Source organism: Grampus griseus (genome assembly GCF_964374135.1).
Source record: "Grampus griseus genome assembly, chromosome: 2".
Taxonomy (NCBI): Eukaryota; Metazoa; Chordata; class Mammalia; order Artiodactyla; family Delphinidae; genus Grampus; species Grampus griseus.
Window position 1 is genome coordinate 22,840,289 of NC_139018.1, and position 16,282 is coordinate 22,856,570.

The following is a 16,282-nucleotide window of genomic DNA, read 5'->3' on the forward strand; positions in this document are numbered from 1 at the left end:
AGTGAGGAAGGAAAACTAGAACGGGATGGGGGCCGTGGCATTCTGCCAAAGCATTGTCTGCCTAAGTACCTGTCAGTTTTGGAGGCTAGTGGGAGAGGCAAGCCACTGAGCAATGGTCAGTGTGACTCTTGAGCCAATTCAAAGTCTGCTCTTAACCACCTACAAATTTAATTACATTTTTTTTTTCAAGCAAAAAGAAGGTTCATTAAAGTGTCAGGTCTCTTAGGGGCTAGGTTAACAGAAGCAGGGCAATTGCAGAAATTAAAGAGTTCTCTTATAAAGAATTTATTTCTTATCCTTATGCTTAATGCCACTTAATAAAAATTTTATGTAATCTGCATATAGGCAAAATGGAACTAAAAGAAGGTCTGGTCACCCAGCTACTTTCATGTCTAGAAGATTTTCTTTTTTTTCTTTTTTTCATTGGAAGCTTCAGTAAAACTAAAAAGAAAACTTGTACTAATTTTCAACAAGAAGCTTTAGAAAAATGCTGTGGTGGTACTCAAAGAGTTTAAAAGTTTTCCACCTCACAATTCACTTTGGATTTTCTTAAATAAGGTTATGACTCAAAAATATTTAAAGAGCTTAGGTCACAAATCTGACGGGAGACAGTCATAGTATATAGGTGTAAAGATGGAAGGTAAGCATTCACATCTTCCAAGAAATAGAACAGAGACCATCTATGATTAATCTTCCTCTTTTCTACTCGCCTTGCAGGATCCTTTCTTTCCCAAACCCCTTATAAATAAACAATAACAATAATAATAATCAGAGGAGAGAGAGTTTCCCTGTCAATCTACACATTGTATTAAGTAACTTTCCCCAAAGTTTGGGAGCATTTCCTGAAAACCCTCAAAGGTATTAATATTTTTCCCTCTCTCTCTTTAAATCACAAAGCAAAATTCCACTGTCCCTCTGCCCCCCACCCCACCTCCTAAAAAAAAAAAAAAAAAAAAGTTGCCGAGTTTTGCTTTTCTATTCACTGCAGTCCTGGCCAAAGTAAAGCCCTCTTTCTCAATGACGTCAAGATCTTTACCAAGATTAGGCTTTCATTTCTCTATTGCAGCAATTAGCCAGGGAATGTATAAAAGGCTTCAGGGAGACTCACTGGGCTGCAGAGAGAGGCACTTTGCACCACAGACAGATAGCACGAAGGAAAAGCCAGAGGGAGTGAGGAAAAAGAGAGAAGTCAGTCAGTCGCTCCTGAGGAAGGGAGAGAGTGAGACAGGCTGGGAGAAGGAGAACAGAAAGTGTGTGTAAACGGAGTAAAGAAGGGAAAAAACTACCCTTAAAGCACATTTTAAAAACTCTGGCAATTCTAGAAAGAAACAGGCTACGTTTCTGAACATAGAGACAATGAAAAGCTAAAGAAAATTTTGCAATCTCTGCCACAGTCTCATAGGTGCTTGGAAATGAAAGTAGAACTGCCTGTCTTTAACCGACTCTGAGAGGGGTAACTGGATTAGGGACGGGTACGCCAGTTTTTTTTTTTTTTTTTTAACATCTTAAATCCTGAAAAAAAAAAAAAAAAAGCAGCAGCTCCGAATTGAATGAATTGATGGGCACACTCCAACTGCTGGGCTGGAGAGACTGGACTTGGTCTTGCCATTTCTGCTTCTTTGAAAAAGGAGACAACTTGGGCTTCCTTTTAATTTAGTTTTTCTCCCTCTCCCCCCACCCCCAACCTCCCCCCTCCCCTCCCCCACCCCCTCAATCACCACCCCCCTTTTAAATAAGAGGGTGAAGGGGAACCAGAGCGCACAAGGCAACTGACCCAGGAGGCAGAGAAGATGGGCATCCTCAGCGTAGACTTGCTGATCACACTGCAGATTCTGCCAGTTTTTTTCTCCAACTGCCTCTTCCTGGCGCTCTATGACTCGGTCGTTCTCCTCAAGCACGTGGTGCTGTTGCTGAGCCGCTCCAAGTCCACTCGCGGGGAGTGGAGGCGCATGCTGACCTCAGAGGGGATGCGCTGCATCTGGAAGAGCTTCCTTCTCGATGCCTACAAACAGGTGAGCTGCGCCGAGAGGGGCTTCTCCGCAGGGCGGCCGGGGCAGGGGCTGGAATGTGGGGGGCCGGGTGCCAGCTGGAGCACTGGCGTGAGAACGGTGCAGCCCTATTTGGGGGCCTAGCGGTTATGCTCAAGGTTGCTCCTGTGTCTGCTCTCTACACCTGTCACACACAGTAGATCTGGGGATGACAGGTATTAAGTCACAGTGACTGCGTGACCTGAGAAGGAGTCTTCCTAATAAGGGTCGTTAATGGCTTGCTGTGACTTTGGAGTGGGAGGTATTGGTGCCTGTAGAATAACTTTGAGAAAAGTCAGGAAGTGTTGGGGGAGGGCAGACGGCTGCATTTATTCTGCTCTTGTCACGAACTGGCATTTTTTGCTTGATGAAAGGCTATGTGAGGTGCATTAGGAAAGACAGTTCAATGGGTAGGCATTAAAAAGCAAGAAAAAAAGAAAACACCACTCAAAACTCTCAGGGAGCTGGCAAGATTTCACAAAATAATAACAGCAGGTATCATTTAGCAGAGTGGCTGCTTCGTTTCTGGTAGAAGTAAGAGTTAATGAGAGCAAGCCTGTGTGCACCATCATCTACCTTGATTTGGATTAGAACCTTTTGAAGCAGTTATTAGGCACTGAGTCTGGACTTACTAGATATCTGTTTGAAGAAGAAAGATCTGAGAACTAGCTGTCAAAAATCCAGACTTTGTTAGAGAAACCACATTTGCTTTATTACTCAAAAGTTAAGTAAGTTGTCTTAGAAAGAGCAGATAAATCTATGGTTCATGGCAATCTCAAAGCTCTTATAACTGGTGCCTGGAACACTGTAGCAGTCGCCTCACTTACCTGCAGAAGCTGCGTCCCAGGGGCTGCCCTTTCAAAACCAGAGTGATCTTTGTTTCTAAGTGAAGCATGCTGTTTGGAGATGGTGACGCATCCTCAGCTCGGATCTTCTTAAGGGGCAAAGAGGAAAGGGCACTGGTCCTTTGTCAGTTTGCTGTCTCTCCCTGTGCCCGTGGGACTCCTGAATGTCCCTGGGCTTAGGAAGAATTGACTCATCTGGCAAAAGCTAGTATCAAAGCAGACATTCTTGGTTTTCCCTAACAGTATTGAGAGACCTTGTCCGAGATGCCAGGAAGGGAGTTTGAGAAGAATATGGGAGCTAGTGAAGTGGTGTACTATAGGCAGGCAATACCTCAGAAACAGAGCCGGAAAACTCAGAATAAGAGGGGGAAGGAGAATGAGTCCTCCATAAATAAATACTAGAAAAATAAGTCTAGAGAAGGAACTTATGCTTACCAAGGGGGGTAGGGTGGGCGGGAAGTGTTAGATTGGGAGTTTGGGATTGACATGTACACACTGCTATATTTAAAACAGATAACCAACAAGGACCTACTGGACAGCACAGGGAACTCTGCTCAACACTCTGTAATAACCTGAATGGGAAAATAATTTGAAAAAGAATAGATACACGTATTTGTATAACTGAATCATTTTGCTGTACACCTGAAACTAGCACAATATTGTTAATCAACTGTACTCCAATATAAAATAAAAATTAAAAAAAAAAATCTATGCACCAGGAATGGAAAAGAAGTAATTTCTAGTAGCAAGGAATCCAGAGTAGGATCCTTCCATTGAAAATCAAATAAGTGTTCAAGACGAGAATACTCATGGTGGATTAGGGAAGTGTTCCTACAGTACATGTCTTTGTTATTGAGAGCAACCTGCAGAAGGTTGGCATTTGTTGTCCTAAAGACAGGAACATAGTAAGAGCGCTTCTTAGTAAGTGAAAATTTCTTTATAGTAGTTCGAAACGATGCTCAAAGTTCTAACAGTAAAAACTCACTTTATATTATGTACATGGGGTGAATGGGAGATGTGGGAAGGACATACTGAGATGATCATTTCATTTCCACAAATGCATACGCTGAATGTGAAATGTTCACATTTTGTTCTGGGGGTAGAGAATTTGGAGGAGGGTGGGGTGTGCACGCACAAGTATGTCAGCCATGTTATGAATTAGGAAGTTCCCTCATCTATACCTGTATTTCATAGGTGTTAGGAGATAACAGGGCAATGTCAGTTATTTGGTCTCAGCATATTAAACTCTTACTTTTTGCAAAGACAAGTGACTTCTGCCTATAAAAGAAAAGGCACTGCTTTGGAGAATTTTACCTGTATGCATGTATATTCTCACATAAAATATGGGGGTTGATGTTACCCACAAATATTAAGTGAGGTCGTTTCTCCTATTAAGCAGCTTATTGAAATAAAAAGGGAAAAGGAAACAAATGCCTCTAATAAACTTGATCATTTGTTTATTTTTTCACCAATGTATAGTGTTTCATTGTGTCGCAATATTTCGTTATCCCTACGCTGAGAGACTGAGAAGGATGAGTAATTTGTTTTCCTTTTTGCACACGGTTCGTGTATTCTTCTCCTGTATTGTTTCTGTCTACTGATTTGATTAGTGACCAAGTTCATGACTGACATTATTATGTTTGCTTTTATGACTTATATAATAGCTGCCAGGAGAAGAAGCAACACAAGAACCCATATGTCCAGAGATAAGGCTGGACTGGGTGTGTGATGGATGGAAGCATGGTGAACACAGCTTGCACTGAGTTTAGGTCTCCTTCTGTCTCCAAGTGTAGCAAGGGCGGGCGTTCGCGGCTGTGGTGGCACTTGAGGGTCACTCAGAATCTGTGAAACAGATTGAATCACTTCCCCAAATGCTACTGTCACCTGTGCCACTGCCTTTGGGTGTAGCCCTGTCTAGAGACACACTGGAGGAGTCTCTGTTTGAGACGGCATCACAGTGTTTCACAATCCTGACTTGCGTTATTTTGAGGCTGCCACCCCCAGAAACGGAGTTTTGCAGGGTGAGGCATGTGCACACGCCATACGATGAGGCATGTCATTTCCAATTCTCCCTGTTGTTGAATGGCAGATACTTGGGAAGCTATTTAGAGAAAGTGCAGTAAAAGCGCTGTGCCTGTGTTTGGCTCCTACAAGAGGCAACAAAGAAATGTAAACAAATTAGAACAAAATAAAACAAAAAACCCTTCTTCATTAAAATGTTGAATGGGATTTAAAATTAACTTTATAGGGAAGCCTTTAAAGACAGTTTGGGTTTGGTTAGAGGGAGGTCCATGCAAGATTTGGAGGAAAAAGAAAATCTACTGAATTTTGTGAGAGACTGAGGTGTATAACAGATGTTTATTATTTAAGTTTTCCCTAGTCAGTGTCATTGCATCTAACACTGCATCCTTGTGCTGGTGCTCAAAGACTCAAAAATACAACCAGTAAACAAACTACTCTGTCTGGGAGCCTGGCTCCCACCTAAATGAAGTGTAAAAGTAAACACACAGTATAGATGCTGACAAGCAGTTTAGCTTCTACATGGTCAATATTGCTGTGGCACAGAAAACATATTCATTTGAACATATAATTTTGGTTTTGAAAGGGTCTCTTTAACATTCTCTTCCTCCTCTTCATTCACCTCAGCCTTTTGACACTCGTTTCTACAATGGAAAATGGCTCTTTTAAGAAAGAAACATTCCGAAAAGCACACAAAGAAGGCTACAGCCAGAGCTTGTCCATCACTTGGATAAAACACTGGGAAGTGATAGAGCTTAGAGCTATATTTTTCAAGTTACAAATCAACAAGAGAATAGCTAACAGGGAATTGAACTCAGAGGAAGGAGTAGGTAGCTTATCCTTCAACGCTGATTTATTGGGCCAATTTGAATATAAATGGTTAAAATGCTGCTTAATAATTGTTTGGCCACATTTGTAAGGACATTGATGTAGGCTGGTCATTATTGTCAAAGAATTTGAAATTTCCTGACAGTTAATAAAGCCATTCCAGGGCTTTGGAGAGCAAAAAGGATGTGTAAAAATAATTCTGCCACATACCTACCCCATTTTTATCATCTGCTTTGCTTTCTATCATGAGATTAGGTGATATTTTGTCCAGAAGCCTTTCTCAGGCTGTGGAAGAGAAAAAAAAAACAAGGTTAGTAGTATATGCTCTATTTCCAGCTTCTCCTTGATGAATGGTTCTTTCTTTTTTTTCCCCTTGCCCTGCATTTCACAGTCCACATGCTAAAGCAGCATTATCCTTTTCCCCATGCACTGAAAACTGTCAGCAAAAGGAATCCCATCATCAAGGGAATCAAATATATGTCATATATTTACATTCTTGTTCATATTTATAAATATGGCTATCACAACATTTGAGCTTGGCCCAGAGATGTCTTCTGTTGTAAAAATACAAACCCTTTATTTTCCTCCCTTGTTGGTGTTGTGTTCATGTTGATTATAAAAACATAAGAAAGGACAACCGTAATAGTGCAGATGAGAGAGAGAAAAGTCAGTGATGACGATATTACATTTTACGTATGTCCTTTCTGATCCTTGCAAAATAAAGAGACCCTTTGGGAACATCGGAACTTCAAGACCAATTAGTGGAAATGATGCTTGTGTTTGGGCATTAAATACTGGGCAGGGTTCTCTTTAGAGCGGCTAATGCTGGCAGGGAAAGAGGTACCGACCTAATTACTCTTCCGCAAGAGTAAAAAATGCCTTTTGAATGCCTCTTTGGCAAATATGTCTCATTAAGGACAAAAACCAAACACAAACCCTCTAAGAAGGAGAAATTAAGATGATAGGTAACTTGTGGCCAGGAGACTTTCTGTGCCACTGTGGGAAATTAAAACAAAGTTTGGGAGTACCAGGGGATAACCTGTTTTTGTCGAGCTTCTTTCCTGCAGCCTAAATGTTATTATGGGACCAACTTTATTTTCTTCATCATTCTGGCTTTTTGTCAAGGAATGATTTGCTCCTGAGGAAAGCAAAGATCTTCCATCATTGAAGACAATGGTGGTTCTCCCATTCCATCTCAGCAGGGTGAAAAGCCAAGCAAACCAAGAAACTCTCCATTTGTAACTTTGGTCACAATACGTATTTAATTTTCATGGTGACCGAATAGGAAGACGAGAAATGAACAATAATGTCCTTCTAAAAGATTCTTTTTTTTCAGTTTAAGACAGACTTTCACTTTTTTAATTGTTAAAGTTTTTTTTTCTTTATTGTTGCTAAATTGTCCTCTATCAGCAGTTTTTAGCAAAGATGGACAAATTTTATGATTAGTCTGTGACACTTATAAAAGCAGACTACTGGTCTACTCACATCTGGACTTCCAAAAAATGGGTGTGTGTTTTTCCCTTGTAGTTTTATTAATAGCACTGTTCTTACCTGTGCATTTTCTCTTACCTAGTCATGCTCATTAAAAGGATAATTCTGTTTATGACATTCTAACCTGCAGTCAAGTCCTACGGCTGCTCAACAAAATGAAGAGGATTTGGTTACTTTCATTTTACGCACTGACCAGCTGAGATAATCAAGAACAGATCAACAGCATTAGGTGTCGATCGTGGCGGTACTCTACAGTGGGATCCAGGATTCGCTCTTCTAAATAAGCTGCCTCAGTTAGCTCATCCATCACCCAAATGTGATTGTGTTCAGTGTAGGTTAAGGTTATTATTAAGCCTAAAATTCTTCACTGACCTCTACCTAGGATTATAGCAACAATTAATAGTAACAATAATGTATGTAATAAAAAATTTTAAAGTGTATGTATAAAATTTCCCCCAGTTTAACAAAATACCAACACCTCCCACCACCCCCCTCCCCCAAATACCAAAGAGCATTACGTACTTGGTAACTTTCCTCACTTTTGATTTTAAAGTTAAGATGTTGTACTTGTTCTAAGTTTTCTAAGTTGAACTAGTCTGTTTGTATTTTGAAAAGAATTATGTGGCTGGATGATACATTGTCACTAAGGAGAAGGAGAAGGTGCTTTACCTTTCCAAGAAAATTAATTACAGGTAACAAGAGTGTCACCTGTGACTGAAGTCAGATTAGATTACTCAGTTGAATAATCAGGAATAATGCAAGGATCAACAGTTCAGCTTGGGTGAGAGTCAGGGGCGACAGAGGCCCATTTAACAAGGCAGCACAGTTGCTCAGAATTCTTAAAAATGACTCAGAAATGCAGGTGGATGTTTTTACCTACCAAGAACCTCCAAGTCTGTAGTCCAGAGATGATTTTTCTCCTGTGTATGGGTTGCTCACTTAATGAGAAGTTGCTAAAACAACTAATGGATTCAGACTGATCTGAATGCATTCAGATCGTTATATCACAGTGTGTTACAAAACACAGCACAACGATATTGTTAAAAGCAGCCGTCCTAGAATCATTATTGCTATTTGACGTGGGAAACATCTAACGAGAAGGTGATGGTAACGCTACCTATTACCTAAATCTACAAAGAAGTACAAAAAGAACCCATAGATTTAAAAGTTTATAATACCTTTAAAATGTATATATCTTTAAATTTTAAGTATATTTTAAAACCTCAGAGACAAGTCTAGCTCATATAAAACAGTCCAGCTAAAAGTGGCTTATTCGGTTTCTTCACCTAGTGTCACTTGCAAATTAACCAAGAAAATACAAATAAAACAACTTTCTTCCTGATAGTGACTGAAAACAAATGAACTTATTTAAACCACACCAACAGCTTCCTTTTCTAAGAAAGAAATTTGTTATTCTAAGATTTCTTTTAGAAAACTAACAGTACTTGTTTCAGACCTGCCCTGCTAGGATTTTTCACAAGGGAGAGAAAGGGCTTCTTTACCTCTTCCTCTGCAGTTAAAATGAGTTATGCATTAACATCAGATAGAAGCTTCTGAATAAAAGCCCTTGAGTGCTTTTTTTTTTTTTATCAGTTCGGATTGTTGAGTTTTTAACAATTCACTTCTAAGTGACTTCAATTAACAGCAATGTTATATGTGGTGGTATTTATATGAGGGGAAAAAGTCGATCCAGTTGGAAGTGTTTTATAATGTTAAGGATAGTGTATAAAAATCAACTATACTGTTGTAAGTTGTCCCCAATGTTACTGGCTTTGATTAAAGCATTCTAGGGGAAGATCCAATTGTATTAATTCAAACTGAAGTAATTGGCTCTTTTATGTTGCCTGCTTTTTATTATCAGTTTACAGATTCAAAGACCAGCAAACTTTCTTTCAGTCTGTGTTCAACAATTTAAACTACGTGCAAAGAGGGTACCTGGAACAATTTTCCTCTATACCTCTTCTGCCTGAGTATTTTATAATTCAGAGGAACTTGATAATAAAATGTGTGGTAGAAAAGTAAATGGTTTGTGACTTCTTAGATTAAAAAAGTGAAACCAACAAAAAACACATGTAATATGAGAAATTAAAAGTAGAATTCTGCAGAAAGTAAAATTTTATGTTTTTGTTCACTCATTTGTTTGTTTAATGGAAATGGCGAGGTTCTAGTCAAAAGAACCCCAAAGTATTCAGTAGCCATAGAAGTCTTTGGGAAGGATGTCACACTGAGGAGAGCTCAAATCACTTCTAACAGTAGATATTTTTTTAAACAGAGAATTGGTCAGGAAAATAGTATTCTGTTTCACATTTTTGGGCGGCATCTATAATGGCAAACTACACACCCACAATGATTTATAGTGTACAAAGCTCTTTTCCTGTGTCATCCTCCTATAACCGTATGAGGAAGATAGGGGTTGTTATCACCATTTTACAGATGGGAAAGCTGAAGTACTGAAGAGATTAAATGGGAGTAGCTCTTCTTATAAATGGTGGACCCCCGGTTTTCTAGTTCTGGGCAGGAATAGAGCCCACTGGTACCCTTGTCCATTGGTTGAGCTTAAATGACTTAGTATCAGGCAAGAAAATAAAGGTCTTTTCTGAGTACTTTAGAATTCAGAAGTGGGAATACAGAAAGAGGTACTATGTCCCACAATTCTGATAATTTATTTTAAAGTGGACCATTCACTTTTTACTTTTAAAATGAAGGCAAGGACTTCCCTGGTGGTCCAGTGGTTAAGCCTCCGCAGTTCCATTGCAGGGGGCACGAGTTCGATCCCTGGTTGGGGAACTAAGATCCTGCATGCTGCAGGGCACGGCCAAAAAACAAAAAACCCCACAAAAATGAAGGCAATTAATCATTTGTTGTATATTGTGTGCTAAGCACTGACACAAAATAAGGATAGTAAAGAATACCAGTCTCAACTTAATTATGAAGAGAGTTAACTGCAGCGCCTTCAATCATGAAAATAATTACCTTTAGTGACTATACAGAATGAAAAGGACTTTTATTCTCTTCAGGGCCATTCATTATATTACCTGCCACAATGGCTCTTTACTCAAATCAATATATGTTTACCATATCCTCTGAAGGAAATACCACATTTTATTAGAGCCAGTTGTTTCTATACAGAGTGAATTAAAGTGACAATGTGTTCAATGTGGTATTCTCTCCCTCTTTCTTTTTTTCACCACCAGGTGAAACTGGGTGAAGATGCTCCCAACTCCAGTGTGGTGCATGTCTCCAATCCTGAAGGAGATGACAGCAGTGGAAATGGTGCCCATGAGAAAACAGTTGATGGAGCTGAGTGCCACCTCCTTGACTTTGCCAGCCCTGAGCGCCCACTGGTGGTCAACTTCGGCTCAGCCACTTGACCTCCTTTTACTAACCAGCTGCCAGCCTTCAGCAAACTGGTGGAAGAGTTCTCATCAGTGGCTGACTTCCTGTTGGTCTACATTGATGAGGCTCATCCTTCAGATGGTTGGGCGGTGCCTGGGGATTCTTCTTTGTCTTTTGAGGTGAAGAAGCACCGGAACCAGGAAGACCGATGTGCAGCAGCCCACCAGCTAATGGAGCGTTTCTCCTTGCCGCCCCAGTGCCAAGTTGTGGCTGACCGCATGGACAATAATGCCAATGTCGCTTATGGGGTAGCCTTTGAACGTGTGTGTATTGTGCAGAGACAGAAAATTGCTTATCTGGGAGGAAAGGGCCCCTTCTACTACAACCTTCAAGAAGTCCGGCGTTGGCTGGAGAAGAATTTCAGCAAGAGATGAAAGCTAGATTAGCTGGTTAAAGGTATGATTGTAATAGAGATTTTTTTTTTTAAGTTATGTAAAGACAAGGAAACTAAGAACTGAATCCACTATTTCAACTGAGTCCCATTGTCTCACTGAAAGACAGGAATTTACGTGTCAGAAGAACATAAACCTCTAACATCTCGATACTACTTTCACCACTTAAATGGCTTTTGGCTAAATAGTAGCCCCGTTACTTCTCTTCCTGGTGAAAAGCCCTGAATGAAAAGATCCCAAGATGGAGAGGAAGAAACCTTGTTTCAGCATGTGTTCCTTTCTGCCCTGAAAAAGAAGTGATACCTCTGATTCATGCCTTGGGACCTGAAGAAAAGACTTACCTGAATAACTACCATCCTTGTTACTATATGGGGTATTGCTTAGGCTTTCTTCAGCATGGATAGAGCCCAACTGGATAATTCCCAAATGTTTACTTATAATGAATCTTCAAGCCCAGGCCGTGTGGTTAGGACCTTGGTGTTTAACATGTCACAGTAGTCTCTGATCTTCTAGTTTCTAGCCATGTGGTGCTCTATGCCAGTCTAAATATCCCAGAACTCGCAGCTATATTTGCAGATACCAAGAATGGTCCCTACCTGGAGGGTTAGAATGATCATCTGATCTCTGATGGTTACTTTCTAGGCAGGTGGGGAAAGTGCTAGAAGAAAATCGAATTGACAAGCTAGGAAAAGGAGGCGGCAGAAGGATTAGGAGACTTCATAGTGCTTCACCTTGCAACTGTAGAGAGTGGGACTAATTTGTTAGTCACAGAAACATGGAAACATACACAAAGCTAGAAAAAGAAGAAACTCCACTAAAATAGCATCAAGAATATACGTATGAAATCAATGTATTTATCATATACTCCTAGATTGAGGAGAAGGAGAGATTGAGAGGGAAGAGACGCTTTAATATTTGTATTACTTTTTGAAACATGTTTGTGGTGTGTACATTTTCAGTAGGTGAATTATACCCCATGATGCTGATGAAAGGTAAAACCAGTGGGTCCAGTGGTGCTGGTCTATCCTTCTCCATCCCTACGATTTTGCTCTGGTCCCACTCCTTCTTGGTCTCGGTCTCTATGGCAGTGTTCTCTGAATGCTGAGCTCAGCAGTATATATTTTATATATACACATTCTCAGCTGCTGTGGGATGTAGGTTCCCTGGCCATTCAGCTGCAGCACTGTTTTTCTCCCAAAGTAGCTGAACTATAATGAATGATAGGTGAAAACAAACAAGGTTTCTTCAGGAGCAAAATGGAAGAAGAGTAAGTTTGAGACAATTCCCATCAGTGATTTTGGAGGCTTTGCTATAAGGCAATTCTCAGTACCATGGAATTCCCATTAATATTTGAATTTGGACTTGGGTTTTCCTTTGTTCCTCTTAGCTGAGGTATAGTAATCTAAGGCCTCTATAGTACATTTTTATAATGCTATTTTAATATATACCATATTTCTCTTTAAAATGAAGATACTATAGTTTTACTCATAACTAATATAAGTAATAACTAATATCCTAACCTCCAAAAGAATAGACCAACCAATTTTGTATCTTAATTTTTTTATTGTAAATTTGAGGATGTTATCAAATCACAGTATATGGCCATATTTATATGTACAATCAAAGGTTCCTATGACCATTCCATTAATAATTGAATCATAAAATAAAACTAATAGAAAAAGATATCTAAAATTGAAACTACCTTCCTGAACTAGTTGCCTGAAATGAGAAAAAAGTGGGAACTGAGTGTACAAGAACCAAAAGTCTATTTTTTTTTAATGGAACAACATAATAGTCATATCACTACATAGTTTATTGTTTAGATATTAAAGCACCATTTTAACTGATTATTTTTAACTGCAACATTTAAGTTTCCCACTGTTCTAAATTCTACAAAATGCGCCCACAAAGAAACAAATTTTGAAAATGTGACATTATCTAATGAATTTCTGGAAAATCACATTGAGAATAGATTATTTCTGAGTCCTCAATAGTTAAACTCTGTGACTCAAGGCTTATCGGCGGACCCCACTGATTTTTATCTTCAAAATGGTGTTGAGATTTATGTGGTACCCAGGAGAAGAAAAATGAAGAATTGGTGGCAGCCCACTCACACTGTTGTCCTTAAAATTCCCCTTTGTTCTACATGTACAATAAGGGAACAGGATGTTAGAGATGCTGGTGGGGGGATGAGATTTGGCTAAGGCAGGCAGTGCTAGTCGTCTGGGGAAAAGGATGATGGGAAAACTACCCAGCTGTGATATATTTTTAAAGAAAGAGAAGGTTGTGTGTGTGCAATTCTTCTCCCTGAGGATAGGGCAATGGAGAAGTGAAGCAGCGGAAGTAAACATACAGAGGCATAGGCTGACTATCAGGGACAAAGATATGTTCAGTGGAACATAGAAGAGTTACTGGAAGAAAGGCTTTAGGGGGCCAGAAGAGAAAGTAAATTGACAAAGCTCAGGAATCCTACAATATGTAGAATGGCTTGATGTTATCAGAGTTAGGATAAGCCTATAATTATGTAACTTATTTATCTCATCATGAACTTTTATGATTTCCTGTGGTGTATCTTTTATGAACTTAACAAGAACTCATTATTTGAGATAGAGGAGAATCAATGTTTAGCTGGTATGTTCAGAGAAATTATTAGATTGTCAATACCCACCCTACCTATCCTATCTTTTATAAGGTATGTTTCTTTGAAGAATTGTAGTTCCTATTCTCACAAGGCAAAAATTATAAGTTATATATATATATATAAACTTATACATTATAAGCTTATATATATAAGCATATATATATGATTTCTTCTTTTTAATACTTAAACATTTGCCCCCCACCCCATAGGCTATGTTTACATGGAGCTATCAGTTTAGTCTTTTAAACTGGATTAGCTTGTCCATTGTAGAAATAGTTTCCAAGCAATTTTAGGTATTATTATAACATCTGGATTTGCTCAGACATTTAGTGTTTGAAAGACTTATGTCTTGGAACTATTCAAAACTTACTTTATTTTATTGCTTAGAGAAAACATTAGTGGAATCAAGGATGACTTTCTTGAATGGGCATGACTGAAATGTCTGCATGGTAGGGTAGAAGTGTTTGATACAAATATTAAAATGTAACTGACCTCCTCAGAAGCAGGTTAGTAATGCTGTTCTTGCTTTGTATAGCTAAAGTTACAGTCGTTTAACTCATATGACTTTCGATCTCTGGTCCTTTGTCTTCGCCTTGTTTATAGAATGTACCCCTGATTTTTGGTAACATCAACTTTGAAATGGTCTGTTGATTTAGTTAAGTTCTCCTACCATTAACCAGGAAATGCTGATTCTGTGATCAAGGAGAGAAGAAAGGCCTGCTGTCTTTCATTTTGCCTGAGTGTATTTCACTTTTTGGGCTCTTGAATAAAAATGATGAAATATGGTGAGGTCATGCACGGGTGCTGCCTTGATGCATAAAATACCAGAGAGGTAGGTTAAAGGCAATGTCTACGCCTTTTGGAAAACTCCCAGCTGGATACAAGGTGCCCTCAGCATGCACTATGGGCCATGTCCGCAGCAAGAAGAACGCACTGATGTGCAGGACTTCCTGTTCTGTAAATCATAAGAGGATAAACATGGACTTTTATTCTACCTAATTTCTTATTGATAGTTGGAAGATAAGCTTAATTAGAATCACATGGCCATTGCAAAATGGAAAATGTAGACGCTAACTTCTGTCCCACTGAAGAGTTAATAAAAACCTTTACCAGCACTTAGAGCTTTTCAGAATATACCCAATGTTATGTCTCTGAGCAGTGGAGATTAACAATAAGATTTTTAATTCCAGGAGTTTTTTTTTAAAATGATACTGCCAAAAATCAGAGCTAAAATGTTTTTAGTTATATTACAACCTCCTCTGTACTTCTTCCTTTATCTTAAAAATAGAAGCTAAACCCAGTCTTCCTGTGTAAGTCCAGATGGGGCATAATTACCAACCTCTGCTTGGTGACCCACGCTGTCTTGGTAGTGTCCTGAGGTCCCCTATGAAAGAAGGGGGACAGGGACTTGGAGATCCAGGAAGTTGCTAACTGGGAAGAACTAGGCCCTGAGGGCTTGGTCTACAGATCCTGGAAGATTTGAAAAGAAACTTCTCACCTTTGGAGGAGGGCTGATGAGTGTCATTGAGTGACTTTAGCAAAACATTGGGCCACTTCCTAATGCCTTCTGTTCTGGATAGCACTAGAAGCAAGGTCTCAGACTTAAGATCCAGTTCTGTTCCAAGGTGAGTCTGAACCAATAGAAAGCAAACATGTACAGATCTCCAAACAATACTGCTCGTGCAAGTTGGGGCTCTCTGCCCATCTTGGGCAGCTGCACTAGAACTCCAGGGAGTTCATTTACTATTTGCTGCAGAGACTTCGAAGACCCAGGAGATGTTTAATGAAGTCACTATTTTGGCACAAAACTCCCCTTTTCCCCCAGAAAAGCAAATAGGTGAACACGTAAATGAAAGAAGACCCCAGAGGGGAGTGGCAAAGAAATAAAATTGTTTCAAGACTTCTCCAGACCATGTCACTGGTCGGTGTGGTTTTTGTGTGTGTTAAGATTGGAAGATGTGAAGACATTCGTATCCAGTACTTTATAACCAAAGCAATTAAAAGATATTGGGTAGGGAACGTTGGCCAGTTTTGTTTAAATTTGCGTCACATTATCACCAGACTCTATCACTAGCCCAAGTAATCGGGCGCCCAAACAGGGAGATTGGGATGTGCAGAGGTTACTAGTGTGCAAATGATAACTACTGACGAAAGAGTCATCGACTCAGTTAGTGGTTGGATAGAGTCACATTCGTTTGCCTCTGCCCATCTTTGCCTCCCTATCAAGGAGAATATTCGGGGCATGATGCTATGAGTACTGGGTAAATGTGGTGAGAATGTGTGTGTGTATATCTCTGCTTCTTAGCTGCAGAAACAGAAATGCTTTGGAGATTATCAGTAGAAATCAGTTATTATATTGGTGCTGAGTGGTACATGTGCTTTTAAATTTGTTCTTGTATTTTAATAAACTTTGAATAAAAAGAATAAAGTTACTCTTTGGTTCTGTTTGTTTATTTTTAACTTACTCTCTAGACCTTGCCCCTGGCTGGAATATGTTCATGGTTGACAAGGGAAAGGGAATCCATCATTCTAATATTTATTCCTTGGTATTTGTGGGCAAAATCACCAGCAATGCCAGGTTATTTTAATCTCATGCTGTGCGCCAGAGTCTTCAAGGAAATCAAGACAAGTTAAAAGAAAATC

At 39.5% G+C, this 16,282-nt stretch overlaps 1 protein-coding gene across 1 annotated transcript; it reads left to right on the forward strand.

Annotated features, from left to right (window-relative positions):
- The first annotated feature begins 1,756 nt into the window (after positions 1–1,756).
- DIO2 (iodothyronine deiodinase 2) lies at positions 1,757–13,722 on the forward strand. The gene is made up of 2 exons (XM_082649329.1): positions 1,757–2,012; positions 10,405–13,722. The coding sequence occupies exons 1-2, from the start codon at positions 1,791–1,793 to the stop codon at positions 10,978–10,980; spliced, it is 798 nt and encodes a 265-aa protein (XP_082505455.1). The 5' UTR covers positions 1,757–1,790; the 3' UTR covers positions 10,981–13,722.
- Positions 13,723–16,282: the final 2,560 nt, after the last annotated feature.